This window comes from Varanus komodoensis, unplaced genomic scaffold (assembly GCF_004798865.1).
Source record: "Varanus komodoensis strain SLA01 unplaced genomic scaffold, ASM479886v1 scaffold2, whole genome shotgun sequence".
Classification (NCBI taxonomy): Eukaryota; Metazoa; Chordata; class Lepidosauria; order Squamata; family Varanidae; genus Varanus; species Varanus komodoensis.
Genome location: NW_025335568.1, coordinates 50,272,904 through 50,287,817, shown reverse-complemented (window position 1 = coordinate 50,287,817; position 14,914 = coordinate 50,272,904). Strand labels below are relative to the sequence as shown.

At 38.7% G+C, this 14,914-nt stretch overlaps 1 protein-coding gene across 3 annotated transcripts in view; it reads right to left on the bottom strand.

Annotated features, from left to right (window-relative positions):
• The window catches only part of SLC25A13 (solute carrier family 25 member 13), a 129,311-nt gene that overhangs the window by 81,834 nt on the left and 32,563 nt on the right, over positions 1 to 14,914 (bottom strand). For all 3 annotated transcript variants that reach the window (XM_044429315.1, XM_044429317.1, XM_044429316.1), the window contains exons 2-3: positions 7,865 to 7,918; positions 1,113 to 1,255 (exon numbers count right to left, since the gene is read on the bottom strand). In XM_044429315.1, coding sequence (XP_044285250.1) covers positions 1,113 to 1,255; positions 7,865 to 7,918 — 197 coding nt within the window. The remainder of the gene's footprint in view (positions 1 to 1,112; positions 1,256 to 7,864; positions 7,919 to 14,914) is intronic.

The following is a 14,914-nucleotide window of genomic DNA, read 5'->3' as shown; positions in this document are numbered from 1 at the left end:
CAGCCTTGAGGCTGCAGAAAGAGAAGCAAGATTCACAGCGAGAGTCAAAAGGCCTGGTTCAAATGCACAATTAAAATGCCTTATAGTTTGGCAATTTAAAAAATGTTGTGCTTACTTTTCAAACTTCCTGATAATGAAATAACTATATTACTTGTAGAATAAACATAAGTATTCTGAACACAGACTTCTGGAGTAGAGCAGAGAAAAAGAACACATTTGTATAGAGAACATGAATCCCAAAGCCTAGATGATCAGTTATTGAGCATAAATCATAGCTTTACAGGCTTCTGCAAGAATTTCCATGTTCATGGTATCCTTTGCTCCAGAAAAAAGTTTCATGTTGCTGATTTATATTAAGTTACTTGTATCATTTTGTTCAAAACATTAGTGATTACTGAACACAGCCTCACAGATTATGCTAAGTTTGTTGAGCTACAATATTATGATAAAACCTTTTAAATCAAGAAGTAAGCCTCTTCTGGCACCCTTTAGATAAAAATAAAATATTATGGACTAAACAGGGTGGCATATAAATATAATAAATGAATAAACAAACAAACCACACATGTAATATAGCCTGAGAAAGTTTATGCCATGATATTGTTAGTCTTTGAATGCCGGAATATTCTTTTGTTGTTTTTGCTACAATTAGACCAACATGGCCACTACTCTGGAAACTTCTACAGTTAATGAAGACTAGGGCCCTTTCCATGATCTGGAACAATGGTTCTTTGCATTTCTAGTTTATATTTTTCATCTTTTAAAAAAGTATATCAATTTGTTAAGCATGTATTGCTCAGAAAGCATAATTTCTGAATGTAGTTGATACAGTATCATAAAATCTTAAACAAAGTAGATACGTATTTGAATTCTTTATGCATTTGGCACAGTGTCTTCTGAAATGGATTATAAGGACTGTGCTCTATTCCCTTCATATAATTCAAAGATAAGAGGTGCTGAAGAAGCAGTTCCTGCTGAAGGGAAAACTTGATGATGGTAATTATCTTTTTCATATACTTTGTAAGTGAAGAGCAAGATATATTCATCTTACTGTGTGCTTCTTCTAAAGCCATGACCATATAAGTAATTTAAATAAATGCCACAACACATACCCATCTTTTGTCTGATCCACGACACCTCCCAGCAGCTGGACTGTGTTGGGATTAGGCACCCCTTCTCCTGTTATCTTCAGGAACCGTGTGACAAAGTCATTGGGGGACATGTAAAATTCACCATTTTTTTCAACACTTGCATACTGTTGAAAAAGAAAAGAGGAATTTGGTTCTTAAATTATAAGACAACAAAAAATCATCACTCCCAGGATAATTTACTATGCATCAGTAATTAGGAACAATTATGTGAAATAACCAGGCATGCACCTACCACTACAGAAGCAGAACTGCACGTACAGCCTGCATAGTGTCTCCTAATGTACCATCATCTGGATGACCAGAATTCTATCTCATGCATGGTTTCCCTTCTCTTATCCTGTTTAGGATAGTTTGCCATGACATCAAAATTGTTCAAGTGTGGGTAGCATCTGACTTCCAAATACAGATGAGAACCCATGGCTTGAAGCAGGTGTCCTTATTCCTACCTGGAATCAAGTCAAGCTAAGTTTATTTCTGCACTCTTTCTTCTTCTGCACTTATTTCTGCACTGCTCTCAAAGCAGGTTCAGTTCATGACAAATACAAACATTTAAGTTCATTAAAAATAAATTAAAAACTAAACAAAAATCAAAACCCTCAATCAATACATACTAAAATTATAACCACAATAAAATAAATTAAGAAGTAAAAATTGTATTTTATCAGAACAAACTAATGTTTTTGCTTATTATATTTATAACCTGCCTTTTTTCCTTTCGGGGAACTCAAAGCAGCCTACATAATTCTCCTCCTCCTCGCAATCATATCCTCACAACATCACCTCTGTGAAGTACATTGGATTGAGAGTCTGTGCTTGCCCAAAAGTGACCTGGTTAGCTCCATGGTCAAAGTTACCCAGGTCCAATCCAGAAGAAGGGCGTACTTACCAGTGGCTTATTTCTGATAGTCTGAACTCCAAGTTTCAGAAAATAGGCTCAGTGCAGATCTCCTAACTTGTTCTGAAGAATCATCTAAACTGAACCTGTTTTCTACGAACCGTAATGTCTTGCTTAGTGCCACAAGCAAATGCCAGTAGAACAGCTTGTGAAACATGAAGTATGGTAACTTTCTCTCACATGAACTTAACAAATGAATGGTTGTGCCCACTGATAAGTATGTCTACTTAACTGCCATGTGCAAAACATTAGCGTTGCAAGACTCTGGCAACATTTTTCAGATTCTCCCTTCTTTTTACTCCCAAATATATACCACTTGGGAGTAAAAGTAGAAAGGAAACAGAAGTGAAAGCAGAAGTAAAACAAATTTTATGTGAAGACTAAAATTACTCCAGAAAAGGAAGAAAGCAATATGAAGAGCAGTAATAAAAATGCCCTCAATATGTTATACTGGCCTAAACCCAAGAAATCATATAGTATTATGCTGGAAGGAGATGGGGGAGGGAAGCACACAATACATTTGGCATTTCAATTTTTTCCTCTGAGTAGCAGGCTAAATAAAAAGAAAGGAAAAATAGCGGGGGGAAAGAAAGAGACCATGCGCACCTCTGAATTTAAAAAACACGGCTACTACAGGGCATGGTAGGCAATTCAATCATCCAGCTTAGCATCACAGGCATCCATGGGCATTAAGAAAAGGAATTCAGTGGTTCAAATGATAAAGAACGTGGCACTGCCAAGTAAATGGTTTAGCATTAGGTAATATTCCAGCATTTTCTCTTCAAGTAATTTAATTAGTATTATTTTATGGTGGGCAGGGGGAGAACTTACTGTACCTTTTTATGCAGTGGTACCCAATACTTACTAATTGCTGAATTGTAATCTTGCCCATGAATTTGCAGAGTAGGGTTATCAGCTTACTTTAAAGATCCAGGAACTGTATTTGTGTGAGTAAAAGTGACCTTGCAGAAGAGGTCTCTCTGCTCATTTGGGAATCCTTCAGACACACACACCATAGCTCATTCCACTCAGCAAGATCTCCTGACTCTCTGTGTGGTCTTTTCAGAGGGCTAAAGGGGCTGCTGTGGAAAGGAGAGGGCAGGGAAGGCTGCATCCACAAGCAAGCATCTGAATCCAACCTCATATCTTTGATCTTTCAAAGTATGGCCTAAAGTTTATTACAGGCCTTTGTGACTTGCCTGGCTTTATATATGGTGCAGTTATATGAAAGGCTTTTAGAGCAGATAGGCCAGGATCCAGAACAACATGACTATCTTTGCTAAGAGAGCCACTGGATTGCATTTATCTAACAGGAACCCCTTCTTTTTCTCCATGTCATAAGACATTATCTTTCAAACAGAGAGCAGTCTCAAAAAGGATAGTGGCATTCAATTCCAGAGGAAATTTGTTTCTTTAAGAAAAATAAAAGCCCGCTGGCTAGACTCCAACTCTTGAGGGCAACTAAAGTATTTTTCTGGATCCTGGCCATATTTTAAGTATTAATAAGGGAGACTTCCCACTCCTTACATCCATCCATCCTTTTCAAAGGCACAATTCTGAGGTCAGTAAGGAGCAGATAAGAGAGTAAGGGGGGTTGCAAATGCACATAAAACTACAAGCAACTTGGGTGGTGGGTGAAAGGGCATTAAAATGCAGTTGTAAATAAATTACAGGCACACATATGTCACCATGTGTCAGCTTAAAAAGAAAGATCTCTTATCACAGTAAGGAACATGTTCTGAACAGGAAAGACAAATTCCTAATTATTGTGGTATGTTTCTTTTCTGAGATAGTCTGATAAACATTTGCTATGATTCTCTACAGAACATTACCCATGCTGAATAACAAATATGTTAGGTGTCTACTACAATTTTGCAACGGCCTTTAAAGACTGAGGCTTTGTTTTATGTTGCAATGACTCTTACAAGCAAAGCCTGCTGCCAGTTCCCATTTATAAAGCCACAGTTGCTCCTGACAAGTGCCCTTGCATCCTCTGTAAACGTATATGCCTTGGTTTCCTTCTGAAAGTTAAATACACATTTGGGGAAGGGAGGGTTAGCTGTCTAGATGTAAGGATTATACAAACACAGGTAAAGCAATTTGCTTCAGACAAGTGCTTTACAGAAGTAAAACCAAAACAGAAAAATATATACATGAAACATTTAACAATATTGTATCTACATAATTTGTAATTTTTGCTTCAATTTAACTGTTTTACAAAATTATCACAACAAAACACATTATAACAATAAATCAAAATCAGCAAACAATCACACAATTAAAAACAATTTAAAAACAGTAGCAACATAGAATCATCAGCCTATTTAGTATATCACAAAGAAATTCCAGCTGCACTCTTTTTATAAACTAGCACACAGACCAATCGATTTCAATGTAATCGTTTGCTGGAGAATCTTTCTAAGTCTTAGGCTTGAAAACTTTTTAACACAACAGTTATCGAGAAACAAATCAAATAAGTCAGCCATTCTGCACTTCTACATTTCATTTTTTTCCCTAGGCTAGCCCCCCTGCTAAGACATTCAATAATAGAAAGCAGCACAAGGTTTTGGTGTCCCTCTGTTTCTACCCACAGTGATTTATTCTTGTGTATTTGAAATCCAATCACGTACCCCCCACACTACATATAGAAAATGACCTTGAAAATGTCAGCTTGCTCATTTTGACTGAAGTCTAATCTCTTAGGTTATGGTAGGAGAGTTACAAGAAGTAGAGTTACTCTGGAAAATTATCATGACAAAAGAGGGGGGGAAACATCAATTCTATTAGTTTGGGAATAAAGAATTTCAAAAAGGTGGCTCTATGCAGTCATGTATTTTTCCCCCACTTTGGTAATTATACCTACAGAGAATTTGATATTACACAATAATGCCTAATGGCTTTTTGGTAAGTTCCTTCAAAATTCACACTGGATAATCATATATTTTAAATACTCAAGCATTAACTAGCTGAAACCCATTTAAGCCTTAGCAAATACAACAGAAGATTTTTTTTAAAAACCCACATTGAGTAAAGTATCTCTGAAGCAAATAATATGTAACCAAGGAATCTCACAATGATTACAATGTGTTTAACTTAAATGGGAAATTAAGTGATAAAATGCTATTCTACTTTTGTTTTATTTTGGCTTTCTTGCATTTTTAAAAGAAATGTAGGTTGCAATCCTATACACACTTACCTGAACATTATGCCTTAATCAATTCCATAGGATTTAACTTTAAGGAAACATGTACCAGATTATGCTGTTAATTGTCAATCTCGGCTAACCTGTGCTGTAACTGCGAATTTGAAAAAAAGATGCTCTAGAAATAAACTATATTATTTGGCAACGCAGTGGTACAGCACATGGCTTGCATCCAGAAGATTTCAGGCTACATCTGTGACGTATCCACGTAGGGGTAAGAAATAATCATTTTGGAATGCTGATGGTGGTTAGTGTCAACAGTATTGGAGTAGATGGGCCAAAGGTCTAACTTGGGATAAGAAAGTTTTCTTAACATGAATGAGTTGCATGCTGTTCTCCCTTACTTGAGTCCTCATTCGAGCATACTCAGCTGGAAAAACTAGGAACGGCCTGTTTAGTGTGTTGACTGAACAAGGGATCTTGCCTTATTGCTCCCTTTACAAGCAAGAATCATGAGCCAGGGTTTTCTTGGAGTACAAATCCTGGCTTGTTTGACAGCAACAAGAAAACACCTCCTTTAGAAGACAAAGAATTCCTGATTTCTCTAGCCAGTTGTGCAGGTAGAACTGAATAACAGCATACAACTGACTCACATTAAGTTTCTTCGGAACTATGGCTTATGGTTCCATTTGAAAAAGGCAATAAACTGTTTTTGCAAATGCTTTAAACTAAATCAAAAGTAAAAAATGATTCAACTATATTCATAAATATGTTTGAGGTTTATATTTGTAGGCCATCCTTCTAACAAGACTAGTGCAGCAACCAGAAGTCTCTCATCTAGGAATCAGTGACAACCAATCCTGCTTAGCTTCAGGAACTGGAACACACCATTCATTACGGCATGTGGTAAGGCTGTAAAGTAGCATAACATATTGTGCAAATATAAGTTTAGTGTAAGCTTTCACCTCCCAATTTGTACAAGTTCATAGCCAGTGACTATGCTCAAATAAAAGCTAATCACCTTTCCCTCTCATTTTCTGGCACATCAAAAAGGAGACTGGGAGCTTCCACTTCAATTTTAAAATCAAATTATAAATTGTAGTTATTCTTGACTATAAGTGATAACAATCAGCTTCATAAACTATGATTAGAAGTTGTCTTCGTTTCCTCTAAACATAGTTAAGACTAACCATGGTTTCAATGGTTCCAATGAACTAGCAAGCTGCAGTTAAACAGAATCAGAAGCTTCTGAACTTCACATGATCTCCTCAGAGACTTCCTTAATCTGTTTCCCTCCAGATATATTGGACTACAAACTACATGATCCTTAGTGGCCTTTGTTATAGGGATGATGGGGGTTGTAGTCCAACACATATGGAGGGCATAAGGTTGGAGGATGGTGATCTAACATTATGTCTGAACCAGCCCACTGCTTTGTCCTTCTAGCACTGGCCAATCTGAAACAGATGAGCAATAGATTTCTTGTTTCAAATTAGTTACCATTTTTTTCTTAATTTCAAATTTTATAAATAAATAAATAAATAACATTTCACAAGCATTTGGAACAACTACTTCTTTTGTGGTAATTTCAGAAGTCCAAACTATATAATGCTCACTAAGCATCCGTTTGGATGTGAACACCACTCACAAACCTCCAAACATTCAACGGATCCTTTTCTCCAAGTACAAGCAAATCCCAGCTAGCAGTTTCAAGTAAACCTTATCTTCCCAAATGATTAAATTTTTGAATTACTGTGTTAATGCCTAACCACTTCCCACCCATTTTCTTTGGTTTGCAGACCCTTCTTCACCAGAGAAGGAAGCAACTACAATAAAATAAGTGCAAAATAAAGTCCATAATATCAACTTGTTTTGCTTAGCTGGCTAAATAATAGGAGACAAAATAGAAGACTCATACAAAGGTGGTACACAAGGTTACTTCCAAACATAAGGCTTTCAGAACACAATCTAGCCATCACAAGCAAATGTAGGATTGTGTGCCTTCTATTTCACTCTTGAAATCTCCCTCTCATTCTTAGCCTTAGTTTGGTGTGTGCTTGGTCATGTTAGCCATGCTTAAGAGCACTTCCAAACTCTGATTTGGAAACCAGGTTTCTGAGTAATAGCTTAGGAGTACACTTAGTAGAACTAATTTTCATTCTGTTCCAACAGTATTCCAGCTGCAGTGTTAGACTGCAACTCCTTCCATCCCAGACAGCATGGCCAACCCAGAGGGTATCAGGTTGGAGAAAGCTATTCTGTTCACTTTCTTACAGAGGGATGGTGATTTAAGCTTCAACAAGTAGACCCGTGCAGTCCAAAGTGTACTGGTGGGTAAATTCTAATAAAAATGGTTATGTATTGCTAGTCTTTAGATCCTCTAAAGGAGTCGTTTTTCCTTTACTTTGTTCAAAATATTGGAATTTCTGTTCTATTCGAGGGGGGGGAGTCATTTTAGTTATATTTCCCTGAGTCTATACAATAATCACTCAAGAACATATTTGACTTCTTTGGAGAGCATTGTTCAATTTTTGATAGTGGTATTTAAATATAACATGGTAATAATATAGTGAATGATTAATGGTTAGAAGACTATCAAGAGATGAATAATGCAATAAGAACTGAAGAAATGAAAAATCCAGACTTTAAAGAATAAAATATTTACTTTTAACATACCTTTAAAAATATTGTTTTCAACTCAGTTGGATCAGCTCTCTTGGTTAGAGCCACCTACAAGTAAATACAGTTATATTAATATGCATAGTCTATACAAAGGATGTCAAAATGTCATAAAAAGAATAATTCAAAGAGAATAATGAACAATGAAAAATAAATGTTCCCCTCAAATTATGCAGTGGTTATGTGAGAAATAGTTGCTTAATAGTTACACATGGTTATTCAATGTTTTTGCTGCAAGTGTTCCCCTGGATAGTCTGACAAAACTTAAATAAGTGCACCCAAGCTGGGGGCGGGGGGATGTTCTGCACACACAGTGCCACAAACACCTGAACTGGATTCCATTTCTATAACCAGAGTGATCAATCCTGGATGGACAGGATACGCAGTGCTGCTTTCAACAAAATTACAGTAGAGCAATTTAAAACATAAATTATTTAATACTAAATTAGCTATACTTGCTTCCCCCTGGTAGTTACAAGCAATAATAAAATAAGTCTTTCATTTCTTTTTGAAAAATGCTAAGGCTTGGTAAATCTCCAGCAAGGTAAACTCCACAGCTGTAAGGCACCCATCAACAATTACTCTTTGTGTTCCCTTGTTCAAATTACAGCAGAAATGATATAAACTTGAAAATAACTATTGGATGAACATAAACATCATGATGGAGAACAAGAGAGGATGGTGCATCTGCCAGTAGTAGTGGAACCCTAGACTTGGTTCCCATCAAATGTTAGTCTCGTTTTGCAAATTGCTACTGCCCTGGAACGTGCAGTGACTACACCTGCAGTGAAGTGTAATAATCGCCCTGCTTCTATAGTTTGGCTATAGAACTGCTTCTCTAGTTCCAAGCTTCATTTAAGGAGCTTGGAAAACAAAGTACAAGTATAGCTGCTGCTACATATACTGCTATCTTCTTTATAGGTGTAAATGAGCACAATTTAGTGGTTGTTTAGGAAATATATGAAAGCCGCATTGGGGGTCACAGGGAGCAAGAAATGTTCCCCCATCCCAGTGACTCCAATGGTAGCCATCACTTTCAGATTGTCATTAGGGGAACACTGGTTGCACTGGGATCATTGGGCAATGGGAGGAAGAGGCTTTTCCCCTTCTCAGAAACTCCAACAAGCACCATTGTTTCTTACTGACATTAGACCTCTGGAAACAGCAGTGCTGATCAGCAGTGCATGGCAAGTGCAATAACAGTTATTGAGGAACAATAACTGAATCCTGGGAGTTGCACGTGAACTAAGCATTGTGTGGCCCAGCTTTAAATTAATTACATTCTGGCACGCTGTTCCTCCAGCTGAGGAAGCACAGTATTCCATCTTGTGAGCTGGTGACATTGGATAAAACCAGAGAATAACAAATGAATTTGTACCTGATTTTAGGAAGCTGAAGGCTGCAGTCCCATTCACAGTTATTATCAAGGCAACCACACTGTATTCAGTGACATTAACTAAGAAAATATGTGCAGGATTAGGCAGCATGCTGCTTAGCCCTATCTACACAATGTTCACGCTATTTCAACTATGCAACAGGAGATCTATGTGCCTACCCAGTTTGTTTGGTCAGATGTGCAAACTGTAGTGCCATAGGCCTAACCTAACCCTGGCCTAACCTTACCCTGTTGCACTCCCGTAATATAGGCCCTAATAAAGGCCAAAGTTCAACAGAAAAGAGGGCGATTTTGAAACAGCCTTCCCTGAGCAGCTTTTTCTGCACATCTCAAAATTTCTGCTCATTCTGACCACATTCCAACCATCAAAATCATACCAGGACATCTCATTTTTCTAACCCTGCCCCTACCCTGGTGCACACCCCTAATCCTCATAGAGGGCAAAAGATCCATTAATAAGAGGGCGATTTTGAAAAAGCCTTCCTTGAGCAGCTTTTTCTCCACAGCTCAACCTTTCTGCCCATTCTCAGCACATTCCAAGCATCAAAACCATGCCAGGACAACCATCAAAATCATACCAGGACATCTCATTTTTCTAACCCTAACCCTACCCTGGTGCACACCCCTAACCCTAATATAGGGCTAAAATACCATTGAAAATAATGCGATTTTGAAAAAGCCTTCCTTGAGTAGCTGTTTCTGTGCAGCTCAACCTTTCTGCCCATTCTAAACACATTCCAACCATCAAAACCCTGCCAGGACACCTCGTTTTTGTAACCCTAACCCTACCCTGGTGCACACTCCTAACCCTAATATAGGGGTAAAGTACCATTGAAATTAATGTGATTTTGAAAAAGCCTTCCTTGAGTAGCTTTTTCTGCACAGCTCAACCTTTCTGCCCATTCTCAGCACATTCCAACCACCAAAATCATGCCAGGACATCTTGTTATTGTAACCCTAACCCTACCCTGGTGCACACCCCTAACCCTAATATAGGGGTAAAATACCATTGAAAATAATGCGATTTTGAAAAAGCCTTCCTTGTGTAGTTTTTTCTCCACAGCTCATCATTTCTGCCCACATTCCAACCATCAAAATTATGCCAGAACACCTTGTTTTTATAACCCTAACCCTGTGTTCATGAACCTTTTAGAGAGCGAGTGCCCAAACTGCAACCCAAAACCCAATTATCCAGCACAAAGTGCCAACACTGCAATAAACCTGACAATTGAGGTTTCAGTTTAGGAAAAATAACTCACAGCCAGTTAAGTAAATATATATATATGTCCTTGGCAGTGGACTGACCAGCCATGTGAAAGCTCGGACGAGTGAAGGCTAATGAATCACAGCTGGTGATGTCATCGCCTCGCATCACTACTCCTTTCCGAGCATGCGCATGGCCCCTATGTACGCTGTTATCCGCTGCTCGGCTGCTGGGGAGATGCTGTGGTGACTTGGTTCGTGCGCCGACAGAGGGGCTCTGTGTGCCTGCTGTGGCACATGTGCCGTAAGTTCGCCATCACTGATCTAGAGAGTGGAATGTTATCCTGTTGCCATAAACACACATTATTTAAAAAAAGGGTATTCTGCTGTCTGTTTTAAGAAGCACACATAATTGCCAAGCTGTCCTTTTGAGAATATGGCCTCTTCTATCTTAGTAACAAATTGGTACAACACTTTCTGGAGTGGAAACATGTTAACATGTATGTATGTATACATAAAACAAGACAACACTACATGGCTGCATGGGAAACTCAGACAATTACACTGATTCTCAAAGAAAAACATCAAATTCAGACCATGTTCTTTTGCTTTAGTTCATGCCTCTTATTACAACTACAAACTGTACAGCAGAAGACATTAATGCATTAGGAAAGATACACATACTTTTGGTCTACTTACTTGATGCTAGCTCTTTGGGGGTTAATGATGTTTGGCAGTTTTTTCTCTTCTAAAACTCACCAAACGGCATGAGCAATTGTGGGGTAGATGGCCTGAAAATATGTGTTATCCAGGTGTACATGCTGTCCTAAGTGTCATAATCTTGTGCTAAGACAGTTATTTGCTCAAGAGCCCATTCACAAGGCTTTGTGCTCTCTGTGGTATACTGGACATAAATTCGATTCTGCAACAATCTTTGACCCCCCTCCCCAATACAAAAAGTATTTGGCTTTCTACCCCCCGTTCATTACCCAAAAAGGAACACACAACACATTGGACTCTAGCATCCTGCTGAACATTAACTTTTCCGTATGGAATGGGTTCACACTCCCTATAAATATAATTTTGAAAAATACAAGAACAGAGTGGAAGAGTAAGGTGAAGACAAATCACTAGGTAGCATAAAGAAAAATAATTAACAAAGTGGACATGATCCTGTCTGCGAGATGCTTGTGACCAGAAGAAATTGAGTTCAAGTTAACCAAGTCTGAGAAAGGGATACATGAGAATTCTGTTTGGTCATCATTTCGAAGCCAATAGACTTGATCTACATCACCCATACTAATAGACAAACTGGAAAAAAGTTATCCTTTTGGATTTTGCACTTCTCTGAATTTAATAACACACTTCTTCCCTCAAAAAACTATCAAATTGTGGTTTTTTGGATAAAGTTCATACTTATGTTCAAAATAGGTTTATACTTATGTTCAAAATAATATTTAAGACCCTGTCTAAATATGATCTTGACGCAGCCTTTTTAAAATCACAAACTGATGCAGGAAAACAAGTAAATGGCCTTATGAATAAATATATGCAAAACTTACACAGTTCAAAAAAAGAATGATCCCTCTATTCTTAGTCTGCACTCAACTGAGCTTATTTCAACATTAACAAAACATTTCTACAGCAGACTGGTCTTTAAATTGTCTTTTATACAGAAACTTGAAAAATCTAACACTATGCCCTTAACATATTGGCAAGTGGTATATACTACAAGGAATTCATTTTGCATATAAATCTTCATGTAGCTAACACAGCATCATTCATACACAAGAGGGAGATATCAGCGGCTTTGGATGACCTCAAGTTTTCAAGCAATGCAATCAATTCTCTATTGGGGAAACTCCCAATAAAGCCCAATGCTCAGTGGGCAAAGAATGCTGACTGGAGTGCAGGTGGAGGGAGAACAGAAATCCAGGAAGAAAGGAGAAAGGAATAAAGTAGCCTGGAAAAGGTCGTGGGGCAGCTGGTATAATGAACCAGTCCACACACCCTTTCATTGTGACCCTCTTGTATGTTTTCTAAATTCATGTTACAATACGCATCTGTTTTCAACATACACATTCCGCTTTTTTTTAAAACTTATTTCACTGTGGACATTATTTTTCAACAAGCGGATATGGAAAGCTCATCTTCCCACTCTCGGCTTCAGCATCTTCTATTTAGCCCCCAGGACACGTGGCTACCAGCATCTTCCCTGGACGGATAGCCCCTGTGCTTTTTCAGCACTGTCAGAATCCAAGACCCTTGATTGTCGTACAGAGAGATGAACTGATATACCGAGAACGGCATGTCACAAAATGCAATCAGCAGGTTTACAAGCAGAATATAGACAAGTGTCCTGTATTCCAAATTGTCTGATCAGATAGAGAAACATGATAGATAAAAGATAACAGTGATGAAGATGCTACGTCCAGCTAGTAGCAACCACCATATAAAAAGAGATCACCTGCCCTTCTTAACAGCTAACTGGACATTTCCTTTCATGCACTACTATAATCAGATTCTAGCCCCTCACATCTAGTCAAATGTTCAGAGCCTGATACACTAAAATAGAGGACAGCAGGTAAGAAAAACTGAAATGATTGAAAAGAAAAACGAAACAAAAAGTACCAGTAGGCAGTGAATAGTTAAGGAACAAAAGGAAACCAATCCTAGCAAGGCCTTTGCTTCCTCCTGCTAGGTAAAAAGTTTATTATGGGGCTTGCTGAGTTTTTTCAGAATAGTAACTAGGAGGAAACATCAGGAACTATGCGCTTAACTGGGTTTTTGGCAAGACTAAACAGGGAGTACCACTGTTTTAAAGTAAAGCAGTCAATCAAATACCTTCCTATGTTTTAATCATCAATGTTTTAGAAAAATTCTACAGCACTATCAGCGCACATAGACATTCACAGCAGTGATAAGCAATGTAGTGCCTGTGATAGCTGTAAAATAGGTTTCTCTTGGTGCTGAAAACTGTGACTTCAAATAAGTTCTTCAGTGTGCTGGGGCTCAGCCCCATCTCTAACCTGTGCCTCATCTTTTGCACAGGCTACTACTCCTATACTATGCCTCCCATGACAGCCATTTTGTGGTGGTGCCCAGGACAATTTCTTAAATTGCCAAATGTGCCCACTGCCCAGAAAAGTTGTCCACTCCTGTTTTCTACCATATGAACGGGGAAGTTTTTGACTGAAGGCAGCCTGAGGTACTTACAATCTAAAATTAGACAAGGAGGTAAAAGAGGAATGTAAGGGAAGCGGAGACCACGATAAACACACACACACAAGGCTGTGTGGTGGCTATGGTGCTCAGATAAAATCCTTCTGTATGGCCTAAAATCATTCTGTATGGCCTAAACATACTGCACACATACTCCAAATATGGAAAGATATTGCGGGACTTCAATACACTGCACTAAGAATCAATGCGTATTCCTTCCTTCCTTCAAATCATAGTTCCTAAAGAACAACTCATTTGTAAGCTGTAGTTTCACATTTATCAAATAGTTTCCCATGAAGCAACATTGCAGCAGGAGATAGGTAATAAAATAGTGTGAGAAGCCAACAGGTAGCAACAATAAAACAAACATCTATTAGTAGAATCTACCAATACAAAACAGGCAAACTGGATCTGTAAAAGGCAAAGCAGGCCATTGGGACCCCAACAGGGAACCTGTTTTTGCTGCCAATCTGGGATCTATAAACAAATTATTTATAAAGAAAGAAAGAACTAGGAGATGTCCAGCAGCTGGCAGGGTAAAATGTATGGTTGGATGTTGATAAGTTGTGTGAGCTTGCAATTCGTATCTTCTCTGAAATTTCCTTTTATCTATCATGTACACAGGCATTACTCGTGCTTCATTATTGTTCCAACAGCATCAATGTACACATGGCGCTTTACAGAGTTTCACAAGTGAACAAATTATGTCCAGGGCCCCAGAAAATGTACAATCAGAATTCTGCCAGTGTGTAAGGTGGTAGATGGAAAGAAGGGAAAGAAACCTTCATAACTTCATTAACATTACTTATGTACTCCTTTAGAAACACAGAAACATAGAAACACAGCGAGTCAGAAGGGGCCTCCCGGGCCATCTAGTCTGACCTCCGGCACCAGCCGGCTCCGCTCACGACATGCCCACCATGTGGATGTCCAGCCTATCCTTGAACACCCGCACCGATGGGGCCTCAACGACCTCTCTTGGAAGCCCATTCCACACCCTCGGGGTCCTGACTGTCAGGAAGTGCTTCCTGGCATCCAAATGAAACCTTGGCTCCCTGAACTTTGCTCCATTGGAGCGTGTCCTGCCTTCCTCTGCAGGGGAGAACAGGTCTCTACCCATCTCCATGTGACATCCCCTCACATACCTGTATGTCGCCAACATATCCCCTCTGAGTCTCCTCTTCTCCAGGCTGAAGAGACCCAGTTCCCTCAGTCTCGCCTCTTAC